The sequence below is a fragment of the Panthera uncia genome, chromosome B4, assembly GCF_023721935.1.
Source record: "Panthera uncia isolate 11264 chromosome B4, Puncia_PCG_1.0, whole genome shotgun sequence".
NCBI lineage: Eukaryota > Metazoa > Chordata > Mammalia > Carnivora > Felidae > Panthera > Panthera uncia.
Window position 1 is genome coordinate 58,249,370 of NC_064809.1, and position 26,667 is coordinate 58,276,036.

At 38.0% G+C, this 26,667-nt stretch overlaps 1 protein-coding gene across 2 annotated transcripts in view; it reads right to left on the reverse strand.

The window, feature by feature from the left end:
- Positions 1-26,667, reverse strand: part of ITPR2 (inositol 1,4,5-trisphosphate receptor type 2) — a 490,724-nt gene that overhangs the window by 312,839 nt on the left and 151,218 nt on the right. For both annotated transcript variants that reach the window (XM_049627177.1, XM_049627176.1), the window contains exons 16-21: positions 22,135-22,307; positions 21,003-21,122; positions 20,430-20,615; positions 19,057-19,308; positions 17,678-17,822; positions 16,058-16,208 (exon numbers count right to left, since the gene is read on the reverse strand). In XM_049627177.1, the coding sequence (XP_049483134.1) occupies positions 16,058-16,208; positions 17,678-17,822; positions 19,057-19,308; positions 20,430-20,615; positions 21,003-21,122; positions 22,135-22,307 (1,027 nt within the window). The remainder of the gene's footprint in view (positions 1-16,057; positions 16,209-17,677; positions 17,823-19,056; positions 19,309-20,429; positions 20,616-21,002; positions 21,123-22,134; positions 22,308-26,667) is intronic.

Genomic DNA, 26,667 nt, shown 5'->3' on the forward strand with positions numbered 1-26,667 from the left:
TTGGGCCAAATATATCCTAGTAGAGTGGGGGCTTGGGGGGCCCATCCCACTTTACTCAAGCAGAAAGTGGTTAAGCTTCTGATAGAGGTCAACCAGTAACAACATGCAGCTTTTTCCCCAATACCATGATGCTTTGCTAATAGCCCATCACCTTACAAGTTTCCAAACATTTTATACTAGAACTCAGAAAACCTACAAAATGCAGAAAGCAAAGATTCTTCTTTTAATATTGTTGGGTTTTTTTTAAGTAGGCTCAATGCCCAACATGGGGCTTGAACGCACCACCCTGAGATTAAGAGTTACATGCTCTACTGACTGAGCCAGCCAGGCACCCCCAGAAAGCAAAGATTCTAGTTAAAACTGTGTGCTAAATATGTGGAATTGCTATCAATCATATAATAAACTTGGTCACATTATCCTCAAGTGAATTTATCCAACGAGTTTTTATTGTACATGATGGGCCACGCACTACTCGTAGCATTTTATTTTTATTGCACAATTTAATTTTAAGGATAGCTCTTGTTCAGAATGTATTTATTGTTTTTATAAATTTATTTTAATATTTTTTTTGAGAGAGAGAGAAAGAGAGAAAGAGAGAGAGAGAGAGAGACAGAGCACAAGTGGTGGAAGGGCAGAGAGAGGGAGACACAGAATCCCAAGCAGGTTCTGGGCCTGGGTGCGGCACCTGGGTGGCTCGGTCTGTTGAGAGTCTGTCAGATCATGATCTCATGGTTTGTGAGTTCGAGCCCCGTATTGGGCTCTGTGCTGCTGACAGCTTAGTGTGATCTTTCTCAAATTATTTCACCATCCTATGTTCACGATTTTAATCCTAACAAAATATGTTCCAAGTCGTGTGAGAATAAGATTATATAACACGTGCAAAAAAGTCGTGAAGAATAAAAAGTATCACATAATCATAAGATATTAGCTCATAATGAAAAGTGGAGGACATTTGTGCACTTTTGTTATATCTCTGAAAAACAGCCATTCTACTTTGCATCATGTTCTATTATTGTGGCCACCATTCTATTAATGAACGTGTGGTTCCATCACATAATCATAGCTCATAATTTCTTACACTATGGCATGATTGTCACACCTTGGAAAGGAGAAGTCCTTCAGAGAAGTGGTATGTAAAGAATACTCAGTGAACAAAATAGACAATATGACACCTAATTTTCTCCATTCTAAATAAACACTCACTGAATATAGCATGTTGATAACCCATTTACAGATTTCCAAAACCTTAGAATCAGAGCAAAGCAAAACCTATTGAAAATATGTTCCCAAAATATAGTAATGTTATTATCCATCTTTTTTTGAATATCAAGTCGACTGCTCAAAAGAAAATTATTTCCCATCCCACCCACACCCTAAAGAAGTGTTATTCAAAGGATGAATTTAAAAGGCAATTCATACAAAACAGTGGTTGAGTTCTACATCTTACTTTGGATTTCATCACTGTCAAATACTGACAAAGCCATTTTGATATTCCAAACCTCAAGATTTTAATTTGCAAAACTGACTTTAATTGTTAATAATTGGTAATCCAAGCAATAATTGAATTTACACACTGTTTTACAAGCGAGATACAATTTAAAGACAATGAAATGCACAGATCTTAAATGAAAGGTTTCCGCAGTTCTGCTGAAGAAGAGCATACACCTATCTAATCCACATGTCATTCAGATACCAAACATTCCCATTTACCCCCAGAAGCTCCTTTGTGCCTTTCTCTGGTTCATCTCCTCTACATTCCCCCACCACCATCAAGAGCAACCACTCTTCTGATTCATCACACCATAGATACATACATTTAATAATAGGTATGATTATAGTTAAATGATTGTAACCAAACAGTACAAGTAAATTAATCATTGTTAAAGTACAGAAGGGTCTCTAGTTCCTTGCCGCTCTACTGTTGCCTCGACCAGGTAAGTATTTTTGTTGGTGATTGCTGAAGTCAGAGATAGCACGTTTCTTAAATGTAAAGGTAGCATGAAACAAGAAAGGATAGCTAATATAGTGAATGATTCCATCAAATCCCCAAACTACATCAACAGGTTGAAAACATATGCTAAAATCAAAATATAAAATGCCCTGTACATAGATGTAAATAAAGCCAACTGAAGCATATGATGAAAAAAAAAATGTGATGTGTCAGAGCAGAAATTCGAACTTGAGTTGTGTTCAAGTTCCATGGGAATCTATTCTGTGTCACTATTACCCAAAATACCCATTTCACCTAGACTGCATTACAAAAGTAAAGTGTTCAGAATGAATGAGAAAATAACTGTCCTTGCCTCTACGCTGGTCAGGCCAGTGACCAGTGATAATTGAATCATAAGAGAAATAGTTAAAGAAACTGCAGGTGATGACACAGAGAGGAGGAGATGCTCAGGAAACACTCTGGCCATTTTCAAACGCAGAGAGGACTGACATGTGGAAGCCATGTTCAATTTCAATGTGGCTCCAGGTAACAAAGAAGGACTGTTTATTGGAAGTTAGAGGGAGGTATATTCAGGATAATCTAACATACGAGAACTAATAACTGGAGTTCTTGGAAAGAAGAAAGACTTGCCTTCTGCAGCAACAAAATCTTGGTCACTCAGGTGGTCAGGGAGATCCTAGATGACCACTTATAATAGGTGTTATATGAAGATTTGAAGTTCATATATTGTTTAGATGATTTCAACAGTCCTTTTATATGCAAACATTCTATAAATTTATGTTTGGGTGCCAATAATGCACTTTATTGTAGATCCCTGGTGGACTCTCTTCAGCAGATATTGAGAGAACTGGGGAAGCCAGTGTATTAACACTGAGGCATCAGACTCTGAGGTTCAAACTATATTTATAATTAGAGGAAATGGTTGGAGTAGAGAAGAGGTGTGGACAACGTAGTCCTCTTTAGTCATTCTCGTTATTTGTGAGGGCATCCCTCGGTATTGATTCTGTCCTATTAACTCAATATGGTAATGTTAGTAGTCATCCTGGGTGCCAGGAGTCATTCATATCACTCCTAGGTAACTCCAGAGACCTTCAGAGTCACTTTTTAGCTGACACCTTTAGGAAATCAAAACCCTGAAAACCTACAGATCATGCCTTTGTTTCTGACAAATCCCACAGAAACACAGACAAACACAGAATGTGAGTCTTCTGCCTCTACTAAGTCAATTAATTATGAAGTTTAACAAAAATAATTTTATGTATTATAACTTTATGTGACTAACATCTGATTGAGAACCAAAAGGAAGTTACACAGGTACTTCGTGACTTGCTGTACTATGTAAATTATACATGCATCATACCCATTAAGTCCTTCTGAAATTTATTAACTTATACAGTTAGCAAGTGAATATTTCAATCATATTACTCTATTAAGATGGTGCATCAGAGGGCACTGAAAAAGCATAACATTAATCATTAAAGCTGCTAAAATAAAATCTCAGGAAGTATTTTAACATGAACTGGCATTTGTCATGTTCTCTCTCATTCACCGGAAGTTTGAAAAGCCAAACTAGAAGTTCATAAGTAATAAAACAATCATATATCTGGAATGTCATGGTCTAACACATATTTTTGACATTCAAATACTTACATATTTATATAAAACATGTAATTTGCATGCATTCATCAAATGCGTTTCACTCAATAGATATTTTTGAAAGCCTAGTATGTATATAATAGTATATTATACACGGTACGAATAAGCTTAGAGAACCAGAAATAGAATCTGTTTTCACAGTTTTTCTCTCCACCTTGCTTCTCTCAGTCAATAAATCTGAATTATGATAATTATAGAATAATCCAAGTAGTAAATCTAAGAGTCATGAGCCTTTTATAAGTCTACTAGGAAAAGAAGACTTAAAAAAATAATTACAGAAATGAACAAAAGAAAGACACAAATATATATTTGGAATATTGGGATCTCTAAGAACCTTTGTCCTCCAAATGCATGCATATTTTATATAAGGCATGGCACTTGCATACATCCATCCTAATGATAAGTGAGTTATGAAAGTATATATGAGATGTAGAAATGTGTCTAGGAGAATAAAAGTGTTTAGAATTACTGGGGAAACAGCAAGAGACAGAGCTAGAGATGTCTGGTGCAGATTGTGAAGACCTTTGGGCACCAACTTAAGGAACTGAGTTACTCTCCAGAGATGATGAGAGCTAGTAAAAAAGATAGTATATGTGATTTAGAAGGATCCTCATACTGGATTGGGGGAGGGGGGGAAGAAGGCCCAAAAATGGAGTCAGGGAGATCAGTCAGAATTTATTGCAAGAAGTGAAGAGGAACATCGAGCTTCAAGAGAAATTTAAGTGGTAAAACTTTTAAGACTTGTGATTAAAACTTTGTTTCAGAGACAAGCCAACCATTCATGACGGGATGACTATCGATTTTAAAAAGTTTTCTTGATGTGACCTGTAAAATCCCTTCAAGTGAAATCGAAACTCTTTAGTAAACACCTACTGTTTAGTACTAAACTTTCTTGGGAAACTTGGAAAAAGTGGAAAACAAAGTCCCTGCAGATGAAGAAGTCATCTAAATAGAAAGTTGTGTAATAATAACAGAAAGAACATCAACTGTAGGGCTGTAGGGTATTTTTAAGGAAGTGAAGAAAAGAAACCTGAATTCAAAATTTGGCTCAGTAAGCTACAAGCTGTATGATCTTAGGCAAAGTATTTACCCTTCTATAATCTTATTTCCTGGACAAAATAGTGATCATGATACCTAATTGCTGGAGGCCAATATGGATTAAAAGTAGAAGTATGCAAAAGATCTAGAGGTGTATTAAATGTTGAATATAAATAATAAGTATCCCTTTATAGTAATCTTTTGCCAACGTGTGGCCTGGCATATGGTAGAAACTCAGTATATAGTAGACATATCACATAGTTATTCTCTACCTATTTTTAAACATGCATTTGATTTTTAAAGGGAACATGATCTCACATAGATCATCTATTTGAAACTTTCTCGACATATATAAAGAGGATTAAGCCCAGAAGGGGAAAAAGTCCTTTTAGGCTTTATTGATAACTAAGAGAAAACTGGTCAGTTACAGGCACTTTTTCTAAAACTTATAAAAGCTTAAAGCCAAGGGGGGCAGGTACAGGGAGTATAAGACATTGTACATTATGCCAGAAAGAACTCAGAGGTGTAGTCAGCATAGTGCAAAGCCATGGGAGAACCAGCCTCAGAATCAGAATGTCACAGAAATCCTCCTTCATATCTGAAGAAGATGATTCCAGAAAAGACTTGCTTCCCAGAACAGGTTTCTGATGCTTGTGATTCTGGGGCATTTGGAAGTAGGCAGCTTCTAGAATTTTTTTTTTTTTCATATCGAGACCTTTGTTGTACATTTAAATGTTTTAATGTTTTTACTTTTCTCCCTAATCTCTATTTCCTAGAAGATCATAATCATTTTTATTTTTCTTCCTAATCTGTATTTCCTATGAGATCTTAATCTTGACCTACAAATTTTCCAATCATGGTACTTTTCTGGGAGATACCTATGGTGGACTCTGTGATGGTCTTGCCCAGATGCCCTTTCAGGGATGAAGGACAGTATACTGCCTCAGCTACTTGGAGGACAGCCCTCAAATGTCAGCCCTCTATGGGGACTGACTAGTCTGAAGAGTGCCACCTCAAGCAAGGCCACACACCCATTCCAGGGCAGCCCATGCAGGCATAAAGGCTCAGCCCCCACCCTCATTCCAATAGGAGACGATTCTGGAAGGACGTCCCAACAGCAGACCTCTCCCCTCATTCCAGAGCTTCCCACTAGGTCTGCATCACAACCTAATTTCTCCCTTTGCCCAGTCCTACTTCTTCCCATTCCATTGCACTGGTGTTGATCCCATGATTAAGCTAGTAAACCTTCATGCTAATATCCGGTTCAGGGCCTGCTTCCTGGGTAACATAACCAGCAATGAGTAACTCCAGAGGTTCAGGGACACTGGCATCATTGCTGTTGCCGTTGTTCTTATTTAAAAATTAGTGGAAGAATCTCAAGGCATTATGATAACATGCTCATCGGACACGGTACGCACGCACACAAAGGGACAAGAGAAAACCTAGAACCGTGAATAGGACTGCACTAGAAATACAGAATTTCTAGAAATTTCCTTTACTAGAAATACATGAAATACTAGAAATACTAGAAATTTCCTTTACTAGAAATACATGGTTCACACGGAAAGAAGTAGGCAGAAGAGAACAGCATACAGGAAGTAGGGAGGTATGAGGAACAAGATACACACTGGAGATAAGACAGACATATGTGAAGTAAAGGGACGTCACTGAAAGCAGAGTTGAAGGAAGACAGGTCAAAGAAGAAGGCCATCCAAAGGAGAATACGGAGAGGCAGAATGGTATCGGGAAAACATAAGTTCAGAAATCACTGCAAGAGATTTTCAGATGACAAATGGAAACTGTGGTACCTTCCCCCTACAGGTAAACCTTGCTAACACTTCTGAGTACTCTGAACTCCCCTGCAAACAAATCCTTAATAGAGACCTGGAAAGAACTCAATCAGATGAGAAATTAAAAGAAGATGAAGGAACACGTGAATGAGTCTTTACAATGAAAGCTGCCTTGTACCTCAGGTACTTCCTCTTCAGTTACGGTCTTTGTACTAAACCTCATTTCTGTTCATCCTCACTCCCAGCTCCCCATATATACGTCCTCAGCCTCACCCGCACCCAGGGAAATCCTTTCTTGCTTGCTTCCTTGCTTTTTTTGTGATCCACTCAAAATCTGAAGTGAACAAAGGCTTCTGGTTTCAAGGCATTCTAGCTGCTGTCTTCACAAAGAGGAATCACAGCTATTAACCAGGAGATATGCTTCATGGATATTGGCTCACAGGAGCATTTTTGCAACACACTTTAAAAAGACACCATTCAGTGAGTGAATGAGAGTTACACACTAATCTTCAAAGAATCACAGTTTTGAACTGAAAGAGACCGTAAAGATCACAGTTAGACTAATCTAATTTCATAAAGGAAGAAACTATTTTCTGGCAGATATTCTGCCGGCAAATATTCTCTTCCTTTCCCACCCATATCACAATATTAAAAAATGTTTCTGCTCCACCTCCCATCTCAGTTTCCTTTCTTTTTAACAGCAACTATGCTGCCAGAAAAAGCATTTCAAGGTGGATCGTGTACAGTCCCTGCCAAGACAAAGCAAAAGTTAAACTGAAGAAAAAGGCTGGTTCTTTGCCGCTAGGCGGAGAGTTAGTTTGCTCTTACTCTCTTCCCCAAATCTCCTGAGGCAAAGGGGTGCCCCCAGACAGACATTTTTGCCAAGTGCCTCTTCCAGCCCGTCGTCTTATCTCTTCCCTACCCTGGGTTGGGCCCACAGGGCTGTAACTCACCCAGTGCAGCTCCAACCCTTTTAGGGCAGAAAGGTAATTTCAGGGCATTGTGGTTATCTGTTTCTTATTCTCTGAAACCAAAGGCACTTTAGCTCCGAGCCTGAAGCCTCAAAAGAAAGGAAATCCTAAGAGCAAATGGAATTCTCCATTTGACTTTTTTAGTGATTTCCCATTTTTAACATTATAACACATATGCCAAAAAAAGAGATTATCTGGTTACTGATTAGGGACTGGCCCACATTTCGGGGCTTGACCATGGAAACTCCCAAGAATTTGAAGTTGTAAAAAAGCAAAATGACAGAAGATTAAAAGAAACTGTTCAGCTCTGGTTTGGTCTTTTGATACTTTTCTGATATACTGCCTTTTCAAACTGTGGTGAGTTCAAGGATGGGGAGACAACTGTGAAAAGAAATGATGGTGGTGGCCTAGATGCCCTAACTAGGCCTGCATTGTATTCCATGGATAAGGCTTTCTTGCTCCCTGTTGGAGATTGAAATTTGAACCCCAGTTCCATTCAAACAACAAACAGACACATGGAAGGATACTGGCCAGATCACTAAATAAGGAGTTAGACCCAAACCATCCCCAGACTGTATCACATTCTGTACCCTGTTCAGTGGAGATGAGACTTACCCTCACCGCTCAGAGCTAACATGTAATGCTCGTTAGAAGAATGTGAGTCGTATTCACATGTCTTCCCAAATTTAATGACTCTCTAGGAGAACAAAATACACCCACCCTGCCACAAAAAGTGATCTTGATTAACAGTAGTATCAATCCTTGGATTGTACATCCTTCCGTAAGCATAAAGAGAAAAAAAAGTATAATTTTTAAATAGAATGTAGTTTAAATAAATAAATAAATAAATAAATAAATAAATAAATAAAATGTACTTTCAAAAGTATATTGAAAATATCTGACTTATCAGCCAGCATATGCATTTGCTTTTAACTTGTATACGTGACAAAAAACAGCACTGCTTGACATAATCCTTCCACCCAAAAGATCAATTACATTGAATGATGCCTGTGCACTTTAAATCACTGAGAGCAAATGATAGGTATTAGGCAAAGCAAATTGACTCAACAACATAGCCTGCTGGGAGCAAATACATTTGTTTGAAAACAGTATTTGTTTTCTTAAGTGAGTGCATAGCCAATGAAGAGTATTGGATTGATGGCTCTGAAGGTTAGGATCTTCTATTTCATGACAGCACAGGCCAGGGCAGTGCTGGCTCCCAGCGCCTCCATGTGGGGACACCTGCATAATTTTCTGAGCAGGCCACCTCTAGGGCACACAAATGAAAAGTTGCTTCAGAGCCTAGCCACTTCTGCTGAGCGTGCCAACTGAAAACCACTGTGTTGTTGAGCAGTCACGGCCTGGGAGCTACATTCAGACCCCCAACCAACTCCAGCGTGACGACAACTCACAGGGGCACAGAGGTGGGCTGTTACCCAGGACCCCAAAGAGGAAAGCTTCTGTGATTGCCACTTGTCTAGCCAGCCATCCCCATCACCTCAAACACTAATTACCGACATCTAAACCTACAGGATTAAAAAAAAAAAAAAAAAAGAATACTGCACACTGTGCATGCACACCCTCCTTAAGTCAGGTGCCCCTGAGGCCGGCAAGAAATGGAACTCCAGGAACTGAAAGCCCTTTCCTTCTGGACACACCTCTTCCTCCGCTCCCCTGGGTCTGACCTGCCAAACTGCTACCAAACACATTTCCCTGAATGTCCAACCCCAACTGTGCTGGAGCAGAATTAGTAAGTTGTAAGTAGATCAGAAGGATAAAAAAAAAAGACCCGGTTCTATTGCACAAAATTTTCCAGACATGGTATGAGAAAAGAAAACTATTATCACATACTTAAAGGAACTGCTTCATCTAGCAACAATGCTTATAAAATTGCTTCCTGTTTTTAAAAAATCTTGCTTTGCAAATGACTTCCAATTGAATAAGGTTTCACTAAAATAGGAAAATATAATCCATATCATTTAACTATAAAAGCCAAGATGATGATATACTGAGTATTGTAATGTGGCCACAATGCTATGGCTCCCATGAGTTGTCCTTTAAACTAACAGTTATTTTTTTTCCCCCAGGTACTTTCTGTAGTCTGGGATTTCCTCTCTGGCATCAACCTCTGTCTCATCCTATACCACAGGAATTTTTCCCAGGCCTGAAAATCCTGTCTCCACATTTGGAGATTCCAGAAATGTGTTCTCTCTTGCTTTTTTTATTAAGAATTTATAGAGTCTAACAGAACTTTTGTTAGGAATTTATAGTCTAATACAACTCAGCTATAATAACACACTTCCTAGTAGAGATGCCAGATAATACTTTAAGTTTGAAGTGTCATCTTAAATACAATAAATCATTTTCCTACTTGGCTAATTATTTCAGTCATTAACTTGTTGTTTTGAAACACTTCCAAAATATGGGAAGAACTGCAAAAATAATACAAAGAACTCCTATAATATCTTCTGACCAGTTTTATGAGAGTCACAAACTCAGCCATATTTGCATCCTTTCCCACCCTCTCTCTCTCTTTACATAGATCTTACATATCTTTCCTACACCCTTTAAGAGTTAGTTCCACACACCATGACCTTTTTATTCTCATTTCTTGACCTTTTATTTGGTAAAAACAAGTACATCCTCTTACATAACCACAGTACAATTATAAAATTCAGGAAATCTGATCCACTGCCACAACCTAATGTACAATTCAGATTCCAATTTCACCAATTGTGACAATAATATCTTCTGTAAATGATAGTTTCCCTGATCCAGAATCACATATTGTATCTAGTTGTCATTTCTCTTTAATCACCTGTTAATCTGGAACAGTTTCTTAGCCTTTCTTTATCTTTCATGACATGGACATTTTGAAAAGTCCAAGCCAGTTGTTTCATAAAATATCCCACAATTTGTATTCGTCTCATAATTCTTCGTGATTAGCTGGAGATTCTGAATTTTTGTCAGGGACACTTACTAGGTGATGCTACGTCCTTCTTAGTGCATCATATCTAGAGGCACATGACATTGCTTTGTCTCAATTTCCTTTCATTTTAAACTCTATATTTTGTTTACTTACCTTAAAAATATCCATATTTATAAGATCCCACACAAAGCGTTTACTTAAAAAAGTTTATGAACCGAAGATTTAACCTCAGTAACAATTGTTTTAAAGTATTAGCTTCCTGAACTAATACATAATCAAGTGGTACAAACAATAGGAAAACTACTTTCTTATGCTTTAACTCTTAGCAATGCTGCTAACTTACTAGCACATCTTGGGCAAGTTAATTAATCTCCCTGAATATGCTTTTCTATGTTGGTACTTTAAAATAAAACTTTCTAAAAAGCTAATAATGCAAGTTAACATAAAATAAACATTGAACATTAGTAAAAGCAAAAATGATTCCTTGGGAAGTACTTCTAGAGGTTAGTGGAAGGAAGAAAGCACAGCATAACAATGTCTCTCAGAGGTATCATCTATAATTCAATCATAATTGTGATCAAATCATGCTTAACAACAAACTCTGTTTTCTTGCAGATTACATTAGGTACCCGATCATAGGAATGTATAAAAAAATAATTTACCCTGATTTGAAAGGTATCAAGAGAAGGCATCTTGAAACTATTGTCCTTAAATTCAAATTAATTTCAGTACACCAAAAACTAGGATAACAGAACTCTTGGGTATTTACTAGTAAGGGGATAAGCACATTCTTTCAGATCTCAAAAACGTAGCCAAAATCCACAAACTCCTTTCCACAAATTAGGAAAATGTATTTCCCCAAATGAAGAGACATTATTCTACTTGACATACCAGTCTCAAAAGGAAGAAACCTCTGAGTCTTGGTTGATGCAGTATGTATACAGAGATATTTCCCATCAATACAAAATGAACTTTCTTAGAGAATTGTAATTGGCTCACAAAAACTATTGTTAATCTATTTTAATACTGAGTAAAATTGTCATGTTTCATATTTTAATAATGGAGTAAAATAATGTGTGTCATTAAGCAGAAATCACTACATGGAAGGTAATCCATGTAAAACCACTTAGCATATAGAGTACTCAATGAATATTAGTTACCTAGAAAATATATGTAGATGAGCCAACAAATAATTAAAATTATCTAGTGCTACTTTTTACTTGGCTTCCAAGATATCACATTCTCCTAGTATTCTTTATTCACTGGTCTCTCTGCCCCAGTCTCTTGCTGATACTTCCTCTATTTCATAGCTCAGTATTGGAGGGTCCCAGGAGTCAATGTTTAGATCTCATTTCCTCCCGATCAATAATCACTCTGTAACTGATCTTATTCAGTCTGATATTTTGAATGATTTCTGTGCATTAATTCTCCCATTTATATTTCCTACCCCAACATTACCCTAAAATTTCATTCATATACTCAGCTGTTGACACAACCTCTCTACTTGGATGCCCCACAGGCATTTCAAACCTAACATGCCCAAACAGACATCCTGATTTTCTCTCCAACCCCCTCATCCACCAGTCTTTCCCACCTCAATAACAGTACCACATTCACCCAAATATTAATTCAAACCTAGGAATAATCTCTGACTGTCTTTCTCTTTCCACATTCAAGTCCTATCAGTTAAGACTGTAAAATTCCCAATTCATCCACTTCTCCCCTTGCCTACCACTACTCTCCTAGTTCGTCACCATTACCCAATTCCCCGACAGCTTCTTACTATGGTCTTCCTACCACTATGTCCACATCAGTATTCTCTGTTCTCTACTCAGCAGCCAAAATTATCAGATAATATCAGTCCCTTCTCAAATCCCTCCAAAAATTGCCCAACAGACTCAACAAAATTCAGATTCACAGGTCTGCAAGGCTCAACAATCCAGGCTTCTCCAACTTTCTGTCCTACTATTCTCCTCCTTCTCATTTTACCTCAGCCAAAATGGCCTTCCTGCTGCTCCTCCCACATGTCAAGCATATTCTGCCTCAGGGCTGACCTCCATGACATACGTGGGCCTCTGCTCAAATGTCAGAGGTTGTTCAGTCGATTCTGCCATCCTCCCCACTTACTCCTCTCCATATTGGCCTACTTTATTTTTCTTTACAACATTATCTGATGTAACAGTATATATTCATTTGTTTATTATCTGTTTCCCCCAATACAGAGGAGGGAGGGACTCTGCCTCTGTATTTATTAATTGTCCTCCTTGTGGCTAAGGACTTTATCTTCTTTATTTCCAGTGTGTAGAACAGTGTCTGGCATACAATAGTAACTCAATAAATTCCTGTTGAAAAAATTAACCAATGGTTCTCAGATTGCTGAAAGAATGATGAAGATATCCAGAGATGGGTGGAGTCCATGAGAAAATATGAGAATTAGAAACAATTTGAAAAAGTAAAAAATGCATCTTAGTGGTGTCTGGGTGGCTCAGCCAGTTAGGCATCTGACTCTTGATTTCAGCTCAGATCATGATCTCACAGTTCATGGGTTCTGGTCCCACACTGGGCTGTGTGCTGACAGTGCAGAGCCTGCTTGGGATTCTCTCTCTCTCTCTCTCTCTCTCTCTCTCTCTCCCTCTCAAAATAAATAAATAAACTTAAAAAATGCCTCTTACAGGGTAGACCTGGATATGACAGTGAAAAGTGCAAACAAGATATTATCAAATTTTGAGAGGACAAAAACTACTTTTCTTTATGGTAATACTCTGAAAGCAGACTGTGAGCACTGGGACCAACAGTCAAGATCAATTTCTAACATTTTAAGAATAGTTTAGTTCATAGTAAACTGAAGATTATAAAAGCATCACACCAAGAAATATCTTTAACACAATATCTCAACTCCTATGTACCCTCTGGGACTGTTAAGAGAAGCCTCTCACTGATGAGATTCAGGAAACAGAAACAGGATAGTCTATCAGCATGTCCCTGCTCTTTGATATACCATTGCTGTTCTTGGCTTTTCCTTTGCTTTCATTCAGATATTGTCCATAGACTTTTATTTTTATAAAATTTCAAGATTATATATAAAAGATGCAAGAACAGAATAGAATACTTATACACATTCTCATTTTTTCTCCATTTGTTTTCATAGTGCCTCCACCCACACACCACGACTCTCTCTGAATATACACTATACATAATTTTATCATGCTATGTCTTAGAAATCACCATTCTGGACAATTTCACCATGTAGGACTTAGGTTATCTTTTATTTACAAAATGTTCTCTTGGATTGTAATTTTAAATACAAGTTCTGCTCCATGGTTTTATTTTTCTTCTTCAAAGGAGCTCCAATTATTCATATGATAGCTCTTCTTTGCCTTTCTTCCATTTCATCCACTTTCTCTCTGACTCTTTTTACTTGTTTCTCCATATCACTGACATTCTCATCATTGTTTTCCTGCCTTTCTTCAATGGTTCATATTACACTTTCATTCTAATCTACTCTTTTGATAATATAATTTAGTCTGTATTTCTAAAAAAAATAAAGTCTATATTTTATTCTATTTCTTTCCCAAATCCAATAAACTTTCATTTCATTTCTTCCTAGTTTTTTGGTCTATTTCTAACATTAGTTTTTGAATCTATGATTCAAGGTATTTTTCACATCCCAATGTCTGTTTTAAGATAGTTATTTCACTTTAGAGTCTCGTGTTATAATTTTTTTATCTTTTATGGTTGTTTTCCAGAGAAGAATTTCCATCAACTGATATGTTTTGATTTTTTATTCTATTTTGCTCTTACAACAGTTTCATATAGAGGAGGACCAACTTCATATCTGCATTTCTTGGACAAGGTTGACAATGTGAGCTGGTTCATGTAATCTTTAGTTCAAGATCACCCTCTCCTGTCAGAGTGGTGAAGTGCAATTTCTTTAAAGTTTGGCTCTTGGTGGGGGGGCAATGGAAAGGAATTATGCACATTTCCTTCAATTTTGTGGTTTTCTTTTATCTTGTGGCACTCAGGATTTTGCCACCTTGCTTATTTTTCCCTTCACCAACAAGATTCCAAAGGGTGCCTCTCCTTCATCCCTAGGGATAAACATTAACCCTCCTCTTCCTGAGAGGCATTGCATTTCCACAATTTCTACCTATGCACTGTTAAGTCCCTTCATCTTTACTCAGTGCTCTTATCCACCTAGATTCTCTGTCAGTATTTTCACACTTAGCATAGACTTTCTCTTTCTGAGGGTGATTTGCACACAATCTCTTCTTGTCTCTTCAGCCCAGGTTTTCCAGAACCTTCTAACTGTCTACAAAGGCTTGCAGTGAGAACCTGGGAGAGAGCTCTACTGAAAACTGATGCTACTTTTCTACTTACACCTGAAGTTTGTATTGTCCTCTTTCTTCTTGTTCTGCTGAAGGTGAGGGATTTATGTGGTTTAATTTACTTCTTATTGATCTCTACAGATTTTTGGAAGACGTAGAGATTCTTGAGATTTAGGTAGCAGCAATTAATTACTTCAGCTACCTGCAAGTTCCTCATTTAAAATCTTAACCAGATATTTCTTCCTTATGTCTGAAATTACATTTCTGGTTTCACTTTTTTAATCCTGTAGTGGACATTATAGTGGCCACACTATGCTCCACCCACGTCCCTTCTTCAGAGCTTAGGCACCTATTCCCCCAGTTGTTGAACATCATGGTGCTGACTTCCCACTATGCCTCTCACTAAGAGTGACCCCTGGCCGAAGGGAACTACCTTACCCAAGGGTACACTCCCCACTTCATGATAAAACCGTCAGTCAATGGCTGGCTAATGCAAAAACACAAAACTCAGCACCTTTGCCTTAATCTGTGACAACTACAAAGGGCCAGCCCTGCTCTAGGGCTTCCTATAGGATGAGCTGATTTGCAAGATGTACCTACAGGGTGGATCAGCTCCTCCATCTGCCCAGTCCTACCTTCCTCACTTCCTTGCAGGTGTATATCCTGTATGCACCCTTCAATATACTGCCTGCAAGCAATTCTCTATCTCTGTGTTTGCAAGGCATCCAACCTAAGATAATCACCATCAAAAGATTTTTTAATTGAGTTAGGAAACAGGCACTGTTGGAAGTACCTTGAATATATCGTAGACATTCACTAAATCTCACAAGGAAACTGTGAGGAAGATACTGTTGCTATCATCTTCATATCTCAGACAAGAAAAAAAATAAACTCTTAAGAGAAGTACCTTGCCTAAGTTAACAAATGGCAAAGGCAGGATTTGAATACAGCACTCTAACTCAAAAACCCATTCTCTATACTGCCTCCCACACTGGTTTTGCATTCAGTGCTTCTCTGGCACAACCATTACTGTTCCAATTTTTTGTACATTTCTATTCCCTGCTATGAAGCATAGCCAGCATATGACACATACCAAACTGATCACAAATATTAAGATGTTTTTGATTCTTTAATACATAATATTTTCAATAGTAAATTAGCCATAATATTAGTTGCCAAAGACAGAACTCATTGATCTATAAATTTTTCTTTCAAAGCTTTAATTTAAAAACAGAGAAGAATGTTTAGAAATCCAGCCTATTAGCACACAGTCCTATCCTAGGATCAATTTTCATGTGTACACATACACTAGCAGGTACATGTCAATAACCACTTCCCTGTAGATATGTTTTCACCTTACCTCCAAAAAGATTATAACTTTTCTTAAAAATTCTTACCTCCATCTTGAAATTTGCTCAATCTTTCAAAATACGATGACATGGGGACCTGTATAATATCTAGGATAGCCAGAAGTGTTCTTGTTAGCCTTAGCAATTCACTGAAGCTATAAAATCCAAAGTATATAAGATTCCGAGCCAAGTGGACCACCTTAATAAAGAAAGGGAGGGGGGTGGAAAAGAAACAAAAAACATTAGAAACTGAAATTAACATTGGTTTTTTTTATAGCATCTCAATTAGCGCAGGTGTTTCTAAACTTTCTAATTCTTTAACACCTAGGAATTGAAATGCCTACAAAAGCAACCACTGAACTCTGATTTATTCGAGCTTATGATTAAATCTAAATAGGGCCAGTTTGTCACCTCTATCAAAACCCAACATGACAAGATGAGGCACGTGGTCAACAGCCAATAAGGAAGCCAAAAAGAGAAGACTTTAGGTGTATCAAGGTGTTTAAAGAAACTTACACTGGAATGGTTTACTTAACTAAATATTAACTTATTTAAGTCAGTAGGATATCACTTAATAAATGGTTACATTAATGAGTTACTTTAATAAATGGATATTATCCATGAATTTGTCCAGAAATATATGTCCCTATGCTGCTTTGTGGCTTTCTGGATACTATAAGGCAATCTAGGTATGACAGTTTCCAGAGGGTCCCCAAGCTATGGTCTCCTTTCACATTGCACCAAGGATGGTCTGTGTGACCAACAGAATATGGCAGAAGTGATAGCACGCTACTTCCAAGATTAGGTTATAGAAGATTGCAACTTCCATCTTGGGCTCTCTCTCTCTCTCTCTCTCTCTCTCTCTAATGGCTTGCTCTGAGTGCCATGCCATAAGGACACAGGCAGCCTATGGAAAGGCCCACATGGCAAGAAGATGAAGTGTCTGGTAAATAGCCAGCAAGGAGGTAGGGCCACCAAGAAACACATAAGCAAGCTTAGCAGCAGATCACCAGCCCCAGATAGCTGCAACCCCCATCAACAGCTTGATTACACTTCCTAAGAGTCCCTGAGCCAGAACTACCCAATCATGCATTTCCAGATTCCTGACCCATAGAAACTGTGAGATAATAAATGCTTGTTCCTTTGGGCTAAGTTTGGGGGTAATCTGTTACACACCAGTAGATGCCTAATACACCAGGTTATCAAGTAATGGCATCTATTCTCTCGTTTTGTCACTATATTCCCCAAATGATATTAAAACCAAAGGTATTTCCATTCAGTTTAATGAGGCTAAAAATTTCATTTCCACGAGTCGAGGGCGGGGGGGGGGGGGGGGGATGTATCCAAACAAATTACAATGTATGCAAACTGTCTTTGTTCATTAAATGCAACAAAGTTTACATAAATGAACCCCCCCTAAAAATCCAGGAAAATAGTATATAACAGATAATTGTAACTAAAATATTTTGTATTGCAGTTCAGGTATAATTAAAGCATCAAATCTATCTTTTAATCCATGGCAGAGGGATCATACCTTCATCAACTAAACTACCCAATTACCAAGACATCCTAAATATTAGAGGAAAAAAAATCTTTGATGCTCAATGTATCTACCTTTTCACAGAAAAAACTGAATAACCTCACAAATGAATTGTTTTTATAAAATACCTCAAATGTCAGTTTGTTTTTTTCTTTATCCCCAAAAGGAAAGGGCTGATTTACAACTTCTTTCAAGTATTCTTCAACAAATTCCATTGTCAGTGCAAATTTCCTCTTCATATCATTTCTGGAAGAGTCTGTTATAGAATCATATCTGGGAAGACAGGATGAATATGAAGCAAGTTAAATTGACTGAAATCATTTAAAACAGGAAAATATATATACTTTAACCTCCTGGCTTCTGAAGTTTAGGTAAGTTAGTTACCTTTCTAGATGTTTCTACCATAATACTAAACACTTAAAACAGTGTTACTCCTATCATAAATATGGTTTGTTTATTGGTTTCTAAAATAATGTTTCTATTATCAAGAGTTGGGGGCACGTGGGTGGCTCAGTGGGTTAAGCATCTGACTCTTGACTTCATCTCAGGTCATGATCTCAAGGTTCGTGAGTTCAAGCCCCACATTGGACTCTGAGCTAACAGTGCACAGCCTGCTTGGGTCTCTCTCTCTCTCTCTCTCTCTGCCCCTCCCCTGCTCCCTCTCTCTCTCCAAAAATAAATCAATAAATTTAAAAAAAAGAGCTGTCATTTTCCTTTCCAAAAAGAGAATTTTTTATTTTATTTTTAAAAATTTATTTATTTGTTTTTGAGAGAGAGAGAGAGAGCACCCACATGTGCTTGCACGTGCAATTTAGGGAGGAACAGAGAGAGACAGGGAGAGAGATAGAGAAACCCAAGCAGGCTCAGCACCTTCAGCACAAAGCCTGATGTAGGGTTCAAACTCACAGACCAAGATATCATGACCTGAGCCAAAATCAAGAGTCTGGTGGTTTTCTGAGCCACCCAGCCACTCTCCAAAAGAGTATCTTATTTGCATTTGAAAGACTAACAACCTGGGAATGAGCTAAATAGGTGATGGGGATTAAGGAGCACTGGGTATTGTATGGAAGTGTTGAATCACCATATTATACTCCTGAAATTAATATTACATTGTATGGTAACTAACTGGAATTAAAATAAAATTTTAAAAAACAGTAAAATAATAGGAGTGCCTGGGTGGCCCAGCCAATTGAGCTCCAACTCTTGACTTCAGCTCAGGGCATGGGCCCCACACTGAGCATGGAGCCCATGCTTAAGATTCTCTCTCTCTCCCTCTACCCCTCTCCCCCCTCACTCACTCTCTCTCTCTCTCTCTCTCTCTCTCTCAAATAAATAAATAAATAAATAAATAAATAAATAAATAATAAAACAGTAAAAACAACAAAGACCAAAACCTGAGTTTGAGCACAGAAATGCCCTTCCATATACTTCATTTCAAAATTGAAGACATTTGATTTCAAGTTCATCTACTAAATTTAAAGTCCTCAAGAAATTTTTCCAAACATACTCATGAATTGTGATCTTTGTGGGGATTTCTGTCCAGAGCCTGGCATAGCGAACAGGTACCACAGACTCCTGGGGATCCCGGTCAACATGCATGTGGAGCATGAGGCGACAAAAAGACGCTCGGAGGTCAAATGGCAGGCTCTCATCCGACACACACCGCAGGATCAAATCAACAGAGAGCTGCGTAGAAATCTGGTTTATGGCCAGATACTGGCGATCTAAGCACATCCTTGCAAAGAGGTTTAGCTGGTACCTTAAAAATATTAAGCATATTACATTATTTGTCTTATCTTGAAAAAGTTCTTAAACAGCATAGTATCAGTCAGTGTCTACTATCTACTTTTATGACACCGAAACTTCCAAGGGTCTGTCACACTGGAGTCAAATTTTTTTGGTGGTAAGTGATCAAATGACAACAAATACAAGAAATTGTCTCTATGCCTGTTCAAGTTACAATTTCTGTTACTTGTTCCAGCAACATGTGTCTGATGGAAAGTATCATTAGGCTCTCCATTTTTGGTTTCCTAGGATTACACATACACTAAGCTTGAAGGCTATGGATAACGGCTCACGTGAAACCACCTCTCGCCTTCCCAGTCCCACTCGGCTCTGGCTCTATTATCTACATTCTAACCTTAGATCCACTCACTTCCCAAACCAAATGTGACCAATCCAGATGGCATCAGTTAGGCTTGGATTCGTCAGCCTCCGAGATCAAGAATTAGCCTTGGCTTTGTTGCGATCGATACCTGTAGAAACCAGGGAACACGAAGCATGCTCTGCCTTTCTCAGATTCCTGCCATTTGGGCCTAACTTGTCCCCAGGGCATCTGCCGGGGTTTCTATACCTTCCACTCAAAGATACCAGCTAAGTTCTTGCTCCCAAGATACTGACCACCGGGAACTACCATCGCAACTTCTGCTGCTACCTGTTTCCAGTGAACTTTCATAACCAAAGATACCAGTTTCTCTCCAGCCCTAGGTCTCCACGTATTCATAAACACAATCACACTCCCACTGGCTAACTTTCTCCAAGGCCACCTCTGCGGCTGGATCAGCACACCCAGCTAAGTACCATCTCTCAAGTCCAACACTGGGGTCCCAACATGTCTCACATCTGCACCCACTCCAATCAGTAATGGGGGAAATTACACCAATTCGAAATTAGTGAAAAATCAGAAAACTGCAAGTGGTGTAGGTGGAAAACAGATATTGGCTTTTATTTTGAATATTTTAAGTAATATTACATATTTTCACTACCTTAGTTTTGACAGGATTTTTTAAATTTCCTCTTCCTAGATATATGACTTCTGGAGGTTTCAGAGAATCTTCTCTCAAGGAATATGTAAGATTGACATTTATGATGATTCTTTACCTGTAATAGGTAAGAACTTCCAAATCAGCCTTGGTGCCCTCTTTCGCTTCTTGTGCAAGGTGTCTGATAGCTTTGCCGTGAGGTTCCTTGTTGCTGTCAATCCAGTAGAGCCAAACTTCTTCATCATCAATGTCATCTGAAAGGATGGCGCTCTCCAGGGGGTTGTCTACTTGCATTGAGACCAGCCTTGAAATAAATTATACATACAAAATCTATTAAGAAGCTCACTGACAGGGGCGCGCCTGGGTGGCTCAGTTGGTTAAGCATCTGACTTCGGCTCAGATCATGATCTCACGGTTCATGAGTTCAAGCCCTGCATCAGGCTCTGTGCTGACAGCTCAGAGCCTGGAGCCTGCTTCGGATTCTGTGTCTCCCTCTCTCTCTGCCCCTTCCCCACTCATTCATTCTCTCTCTCTCTCTCTCTCTCTCTCTCTCTCTCTCTCTCTCTCTCAAAACTAAATAAACATAAAAAAAGAAATAGGACAAATATTTCACAGTATTTCACTCACAAATATGACAAGGAGCTATAATGCTTACAAATGATGAACAGAAAAAGATTCCTCCCCTGCTTACTTAGTTTGAATGAGAATGTCTGCATTGCCTGGGCTCAACATAAATTTACAGATGAGTTCTTGAGTTACAGGTATAGCAGTAGTATTAGACACACACAGATCTGATAAATAATCCAAAAATCTGGCAAAAGAAAAAAAAATAAGTTGAACAGTAAGAAAACACATTTCATAAAATACCACAATAAAAATATGCTTGGGGATATAATGAAAATAACTTTTTCTATCTATTTTTAATATTACCTCCATGCCACATTTTTTAATGTGTTGCTTATCTATTGCATCATTAGAAACAAACTAAACATCCAATTATTTGTGTTTAATACAAAGCTTGTTTCAAAAAAGGATATAAGTTTACTTCTATTTATTTGGTGATATTCATCCCAGAGCACTGTGACTTATTACATTTAGAAAATCATTTATCTGCCCTAAAATGGACTATCCAAGAATTGGATAACAAAACAAAAGCAGATGAAAGCTAATTCTGTAATGAGTAAAATAGGAATACAGCATACAGTTAATGAAAGTGAGAATGGCCTAGTTGAGTCAAAGCCCCATTTCTACCTTTTAACATTTATTTGCTGCACTACTTAGTAAAGAAAGCTGTCAATGTGCTTGATGTTTCTGCATTCACTTCTCCCACATAAAGCAGCATGGATCAATAGAAACTGAATTGGATGTAATACCCCAATAGTGACAAATATTACTATATTTTAAATATGTAATAGTAATATAATATTTCTCACTATTGGGGTATTCTTGGGCAAGTTACGATGTAGGCTTCTATTTTCTCATCTCTCAAATGTGGCTGACCGTAGATAAACAGCAAACCTCACGGGATTGTGTGAGGACTTACATAAGACAATTAAGTACTATACAAACATAAGTGATGAGAATGAAAGTCATTTATATTTAACTGTGTCTATAAAAGGTTTCCATCTCCTACGAGGTAATAAGTCTGTGATACATGATTATTATAACAGCAAGCTCAACATAATTTTGTCCATGAAAGCTAATGGTGTGAAACAACTCCAACTTTTACCACATTCTAAAAATAAAGCAAAAACTCTTTTCCAAAAAGCAAAAATAAAGCACTGTCCCCACTAGTAAAGAACACTGCATGAACCACTTCAAACCTTGGCTCGCGATTTCTCCTGAGTAAACTGACAAATGTTTCTATTTCTTTTGCTGTGATATGTTTCTCTAGTAGTTTTCTGTTGTTGTGCAACAAAGCTGTGATGGTATCTTCTGCCAAAATATCATAGCCAATCTGGGACTGCATGACACAGAAATTCTTAGCAATATATTCCTGCAAAGAAGAAAGACTGTCAGAATGTACTGCAGCCAGCTTAGAAATAACAGGTTCTATTAGAGTCAGCAACATGGATTAATGTATTCATAACAGAAAACTCACTCAAATGTATTGTCAAAAGAGAAACAATAATCCCTCAGTAAATATGGCTTTTTGAGAAAGGAAATAAAAACATATGAACATATGCCTGACTTAAATTGTAACAGAAAATTATATACCAAAAATGTTTAACACGGGTGCTTATGTTCTGAAAGTAGAAGTGGGAAAAATAAACATAAGCCTAGTTAAAATAACAATTTCTTATGACACGGTAACTAAAGGTTTTACCAGCCTAACAGAGGCCTTTCTTCTACCTCACAAAAAGTCATAACTGACTGTATCAAATAATAGAAAGAAAATGACTCTCTGATACTTTGTTTATGAGGCATGAGATCTATACTGTTACATGAAGACGCCAGGCAGACTTGCAGTGATTTCTTTTTTTGCACACATGCCAATTTGTTAAATCTTCTCTTTAAAACAGTGATGAAATTCTATACCATTTTTTATCTTAAAAAGCTACCAAGCAAGATAATATGATTAATCAGTCACTTTATTGACCAGATCATTCATCCAATAAATATTTCTTGGAAGCCTACTATATTCTAGGCTATTTGAGAGATTAGGCATATGGTGGTAAACAAGATAGATGAGTTCTCATGGAGCTTATATCCCAGTGTGCAAAAGGGCAGTAAATGAGCCAATAAATATGATCCTTTTAAATGTTAATAAGTGAAAGAAAACAGAGGCATGGGGAAAGGTGACAACCTCAGATGGGGTAGACGCTGAAGAAATGATATTTGAGCTGGGATGGAAAAGATGGGAGTGATAAAAAGGAGACAATCATGGGGAGAGAAGCCATCTAGGCTGTAGAACCATGCTCTTTATGTTCTATAAACAAAGGTGGCCATGGTAGCTACAGACTAGTAACTATGGAGAAAGCTAGAGCTGAAGTTGGAGAGGTTGGTCCTTGAGATCCCTGGTAAAGGACAAAAATGTTACTCTAAGAGCAGGAAAAGGCCATTGGGAGTTTCAATCATGCATTATTTAATCTGCTTCTCATTCTTCACACTGACTCTCCTATATTCCAAGCCGCCATTGCTCATGTCCCACATTCTGGGTACAAGTAAGAATCCCACACAACCATAGATAGACCCAGTAAGTTTAACTAACTCCTTCCACAATCCAAAGTTCTCACTTCCAATTTCTTGGGGATTCTCCTTGGGGATGTACCTCTGGTTCTATGATGGGAAAATTTATTGATTAGAAAGTGGGGTGTGGTTTTTTTTGCCTTAGGTAAAATTTACAGGAACCTATCTATTCCTTGAAAATGATACATGTTGGACAAATCTAATTATATTCTAGGCAGCAATTCTGTGGCCTTTCAAAATGATAGCTTCATATTGGGTAGCCAGTTAAGTAAAGTAAATGTTCTGTTGGTATATCATTTTAAAGACATGTATTGATTTATACACTTCTATGACTGCTGTAATCATGCTCTAGTATAAGGCAAACCTCCAAGATGTTTGATAAATAGATCAAGATGTTGATAAATCAGATCAATTTAGAGGTTGTCACCATATTCTATAAATAATAAACAGACACTCAACATTAAAGACTTGGGTTAACACTAAGTCACAAAAGAGCTCCCTATTAAGACTCTATACAATATAGAGTAGGATAAAGGAAAATAAGATAATTATGCAAAAATTAGAAAGTATTTCTACCTGTATTTTAAAAATATGTTCTAAAAACATCAGAAAGCTGCTCTATGCTTAATAAAAGCATTTTTAATTCAAAAGAAATGAGAAAAAATCTTATGCATCTATCACTGAGACTGAATTGGAGCATGCATGAGAACATGAGGGAAAATAAAATCTAACCCTCAGTAAATGCTGGACATTTATTCTTTTGTCACCTCAATAAACTACATCTTGGGGAGACATCCCAAAAGAGAAAAAGAGTGTCCCCCCACAGTCATATGCTCTAAAGAAACCCAGAAAGTAGGTCACCAAAAGTGAATAAACATTTACCTGGAGAAGTGATACACCTGGGTAGGGTGAACTAAGAACAAAGAAGAGGAATAATTATAGGCGTAGAATGTGTGTGTGTGTGTGTGTGTGTGTGTGTGTGTGTGGTTTCCACTTATCAGGCGGATGAGTGTTTTCAGAGGAGAAATTGCACATACCTCAGCACACTAGGCATGAGTCTTCAGCTAAGACTAACAGGAGTGAGATAAAATTTGTGTGCCAGACGAAGAAAGGACATCAGTTAAGATATGCCACCCAGGGGGGCGCCTGGGTGGCTCAGTCGGTTAAGTGTCCGACTTCGGCTCAGGTCATGATCTTGTGGTTCACGGGTTCGAGCCCCGCATCGGGCTCTGTGCTGATGGCTTGGAGCCTGGAGCCTGCTTCCGATTCTGTGTCTCCCTCTCTCTCTGACCCTCCCCCCATTCATGCTCTGTCTCTCTCTGTCTCAAAAATAAATGTTAAAAAATTAAAAAAAAAAAAAAAAAAAAAAGATATGCCACCCAGGGAATCTACTGGGGACTATCTGAACAACCAAAGCCAAGGAGATCTGACAATGAAGCATAGAGCAGTACTATAGAAAGAAGGTCCCTGAGACCTTTCCAAAGGCTAAGCACAGTCAAGATTGGTGTATATTGTGGACCTATGGGACTCAGAGCATCAGATAAACTCTGTAAACCTGGTGATTTTTCAGTAAATGCCGTCTCTCTAACACAACACAGCACCTGCATGTGGAGTGGCGGCCTACCTAGCAAAGTAGATATTTCCAGATGCAAGAAGAGAAAGGAGGCCAGGTAGAATACACTGAGCAACCTCTAAGCCCCCATCTCCACCCCAGATCTTCACAGAATAACATGATCCCTAATATTGAGTAGCTTCTGGGACATAGACTCTCTGAGTGCTGAAGATCCATCATTTAATGTTCTGGAACTTAATTTTTTTTTCCACCAAAATAGGAAGGACTCTACCTACTTTATCTTGCCATCTTAAAGGAATGCAGTGACGCTGGGGAAAATAAATCTGATGGCAGTATTTCCAATTGGAAAGAAGGCTGTTTATAACTGGGATTATATTCAAAAGTATTTAAGGATTTGTTTATATTATCCCCTCCCTCACTCTTTTGCCCTTTGCCATATTACTTATCTTCTAACTAGTTTGTTTTACATATTCTTTTTAGACTTCTTCTCAAACTTGAAATAGAATTTCAAACCCAATGTATTTTAACATTTTTTATAAAGCAAATTCTTTGTTCTCACCAAGAAAGTTTCAAACTACTAAGAGGCCATAGTGTGATGACTAAGAGCCTAGGTTTGAATACTAGCTCCAGTCATAACACTATATAATCTTTGGTAACTTATTTAACCTCCATGTAGCCTCAGTTCCTCATCTTAACTCAGTATCACCTGAGTTAAGTTGTGAAAAGTGCTTAGAACTGAGCCTGGTAAGTAAACACTCAATAAATACCACTGACTATTCCCAAGTAACCGCTACCTTCTAGGCCTGACATCCTGGGCCTACGTGGCTCAGTCTGACCTGCCTTACCAGCCCTCTCACAAACTAAACTAATCAGTTTTCTCTCAAACTGGCTAAGAGAAACATGGGATGCTAATTTATAAAATAATGGTTTTAAACAATTTTATATTACACAAATGTATATTATTAAACACATTGCAAAAAATTTTGTATTTTTAAGATAAAAATGATACTTGGGGCACTTGGGTGGCTCATTCAGTTAAGTGTCAGATTCTTGATTCCGGTTCAGGTCATGATCTCACAGTTCATGAGTTTGAGCCCCGTGTAGGGCTCTGTGCTGATGGCACGGAGCCTGGGATGCTCTCTCTTCTTCTTTCTCTGTCCCTTCCCCACACACGCTCTCTCTCAAAAATAATAAACACTTTTTTAAAGATAAAAATGACACTTTAATTTCATTTGCCATTGGTAACTTGCCATTGGCAATAGTCCAGGTTTCCTGTTCTCCATAGTTAGAACCATCTTAGGATGAAAGTGCCCTTGCTAGCATCCATCATTCTCTCTTCATAGACTCTTCTTCACTAAAAGCCTGTTCCGATACAGTTTAGGAAATGATTGTCATCCTCCTCAAATGCTTCCTTCTCCAAACACGCTTCCTGGGCTCCCCTCTCCTGAATTCCCATGCCATCTTTTCTCTCTCATGTCCCCTCTTTGCCTCTCCCTCATGTTTCAGACATACATACCATATCTTCACCACCAGACACAGAACTCTTTGGCCTACACATGATGATCCAGAACCTCACATGTCAAGAAATGTCTCC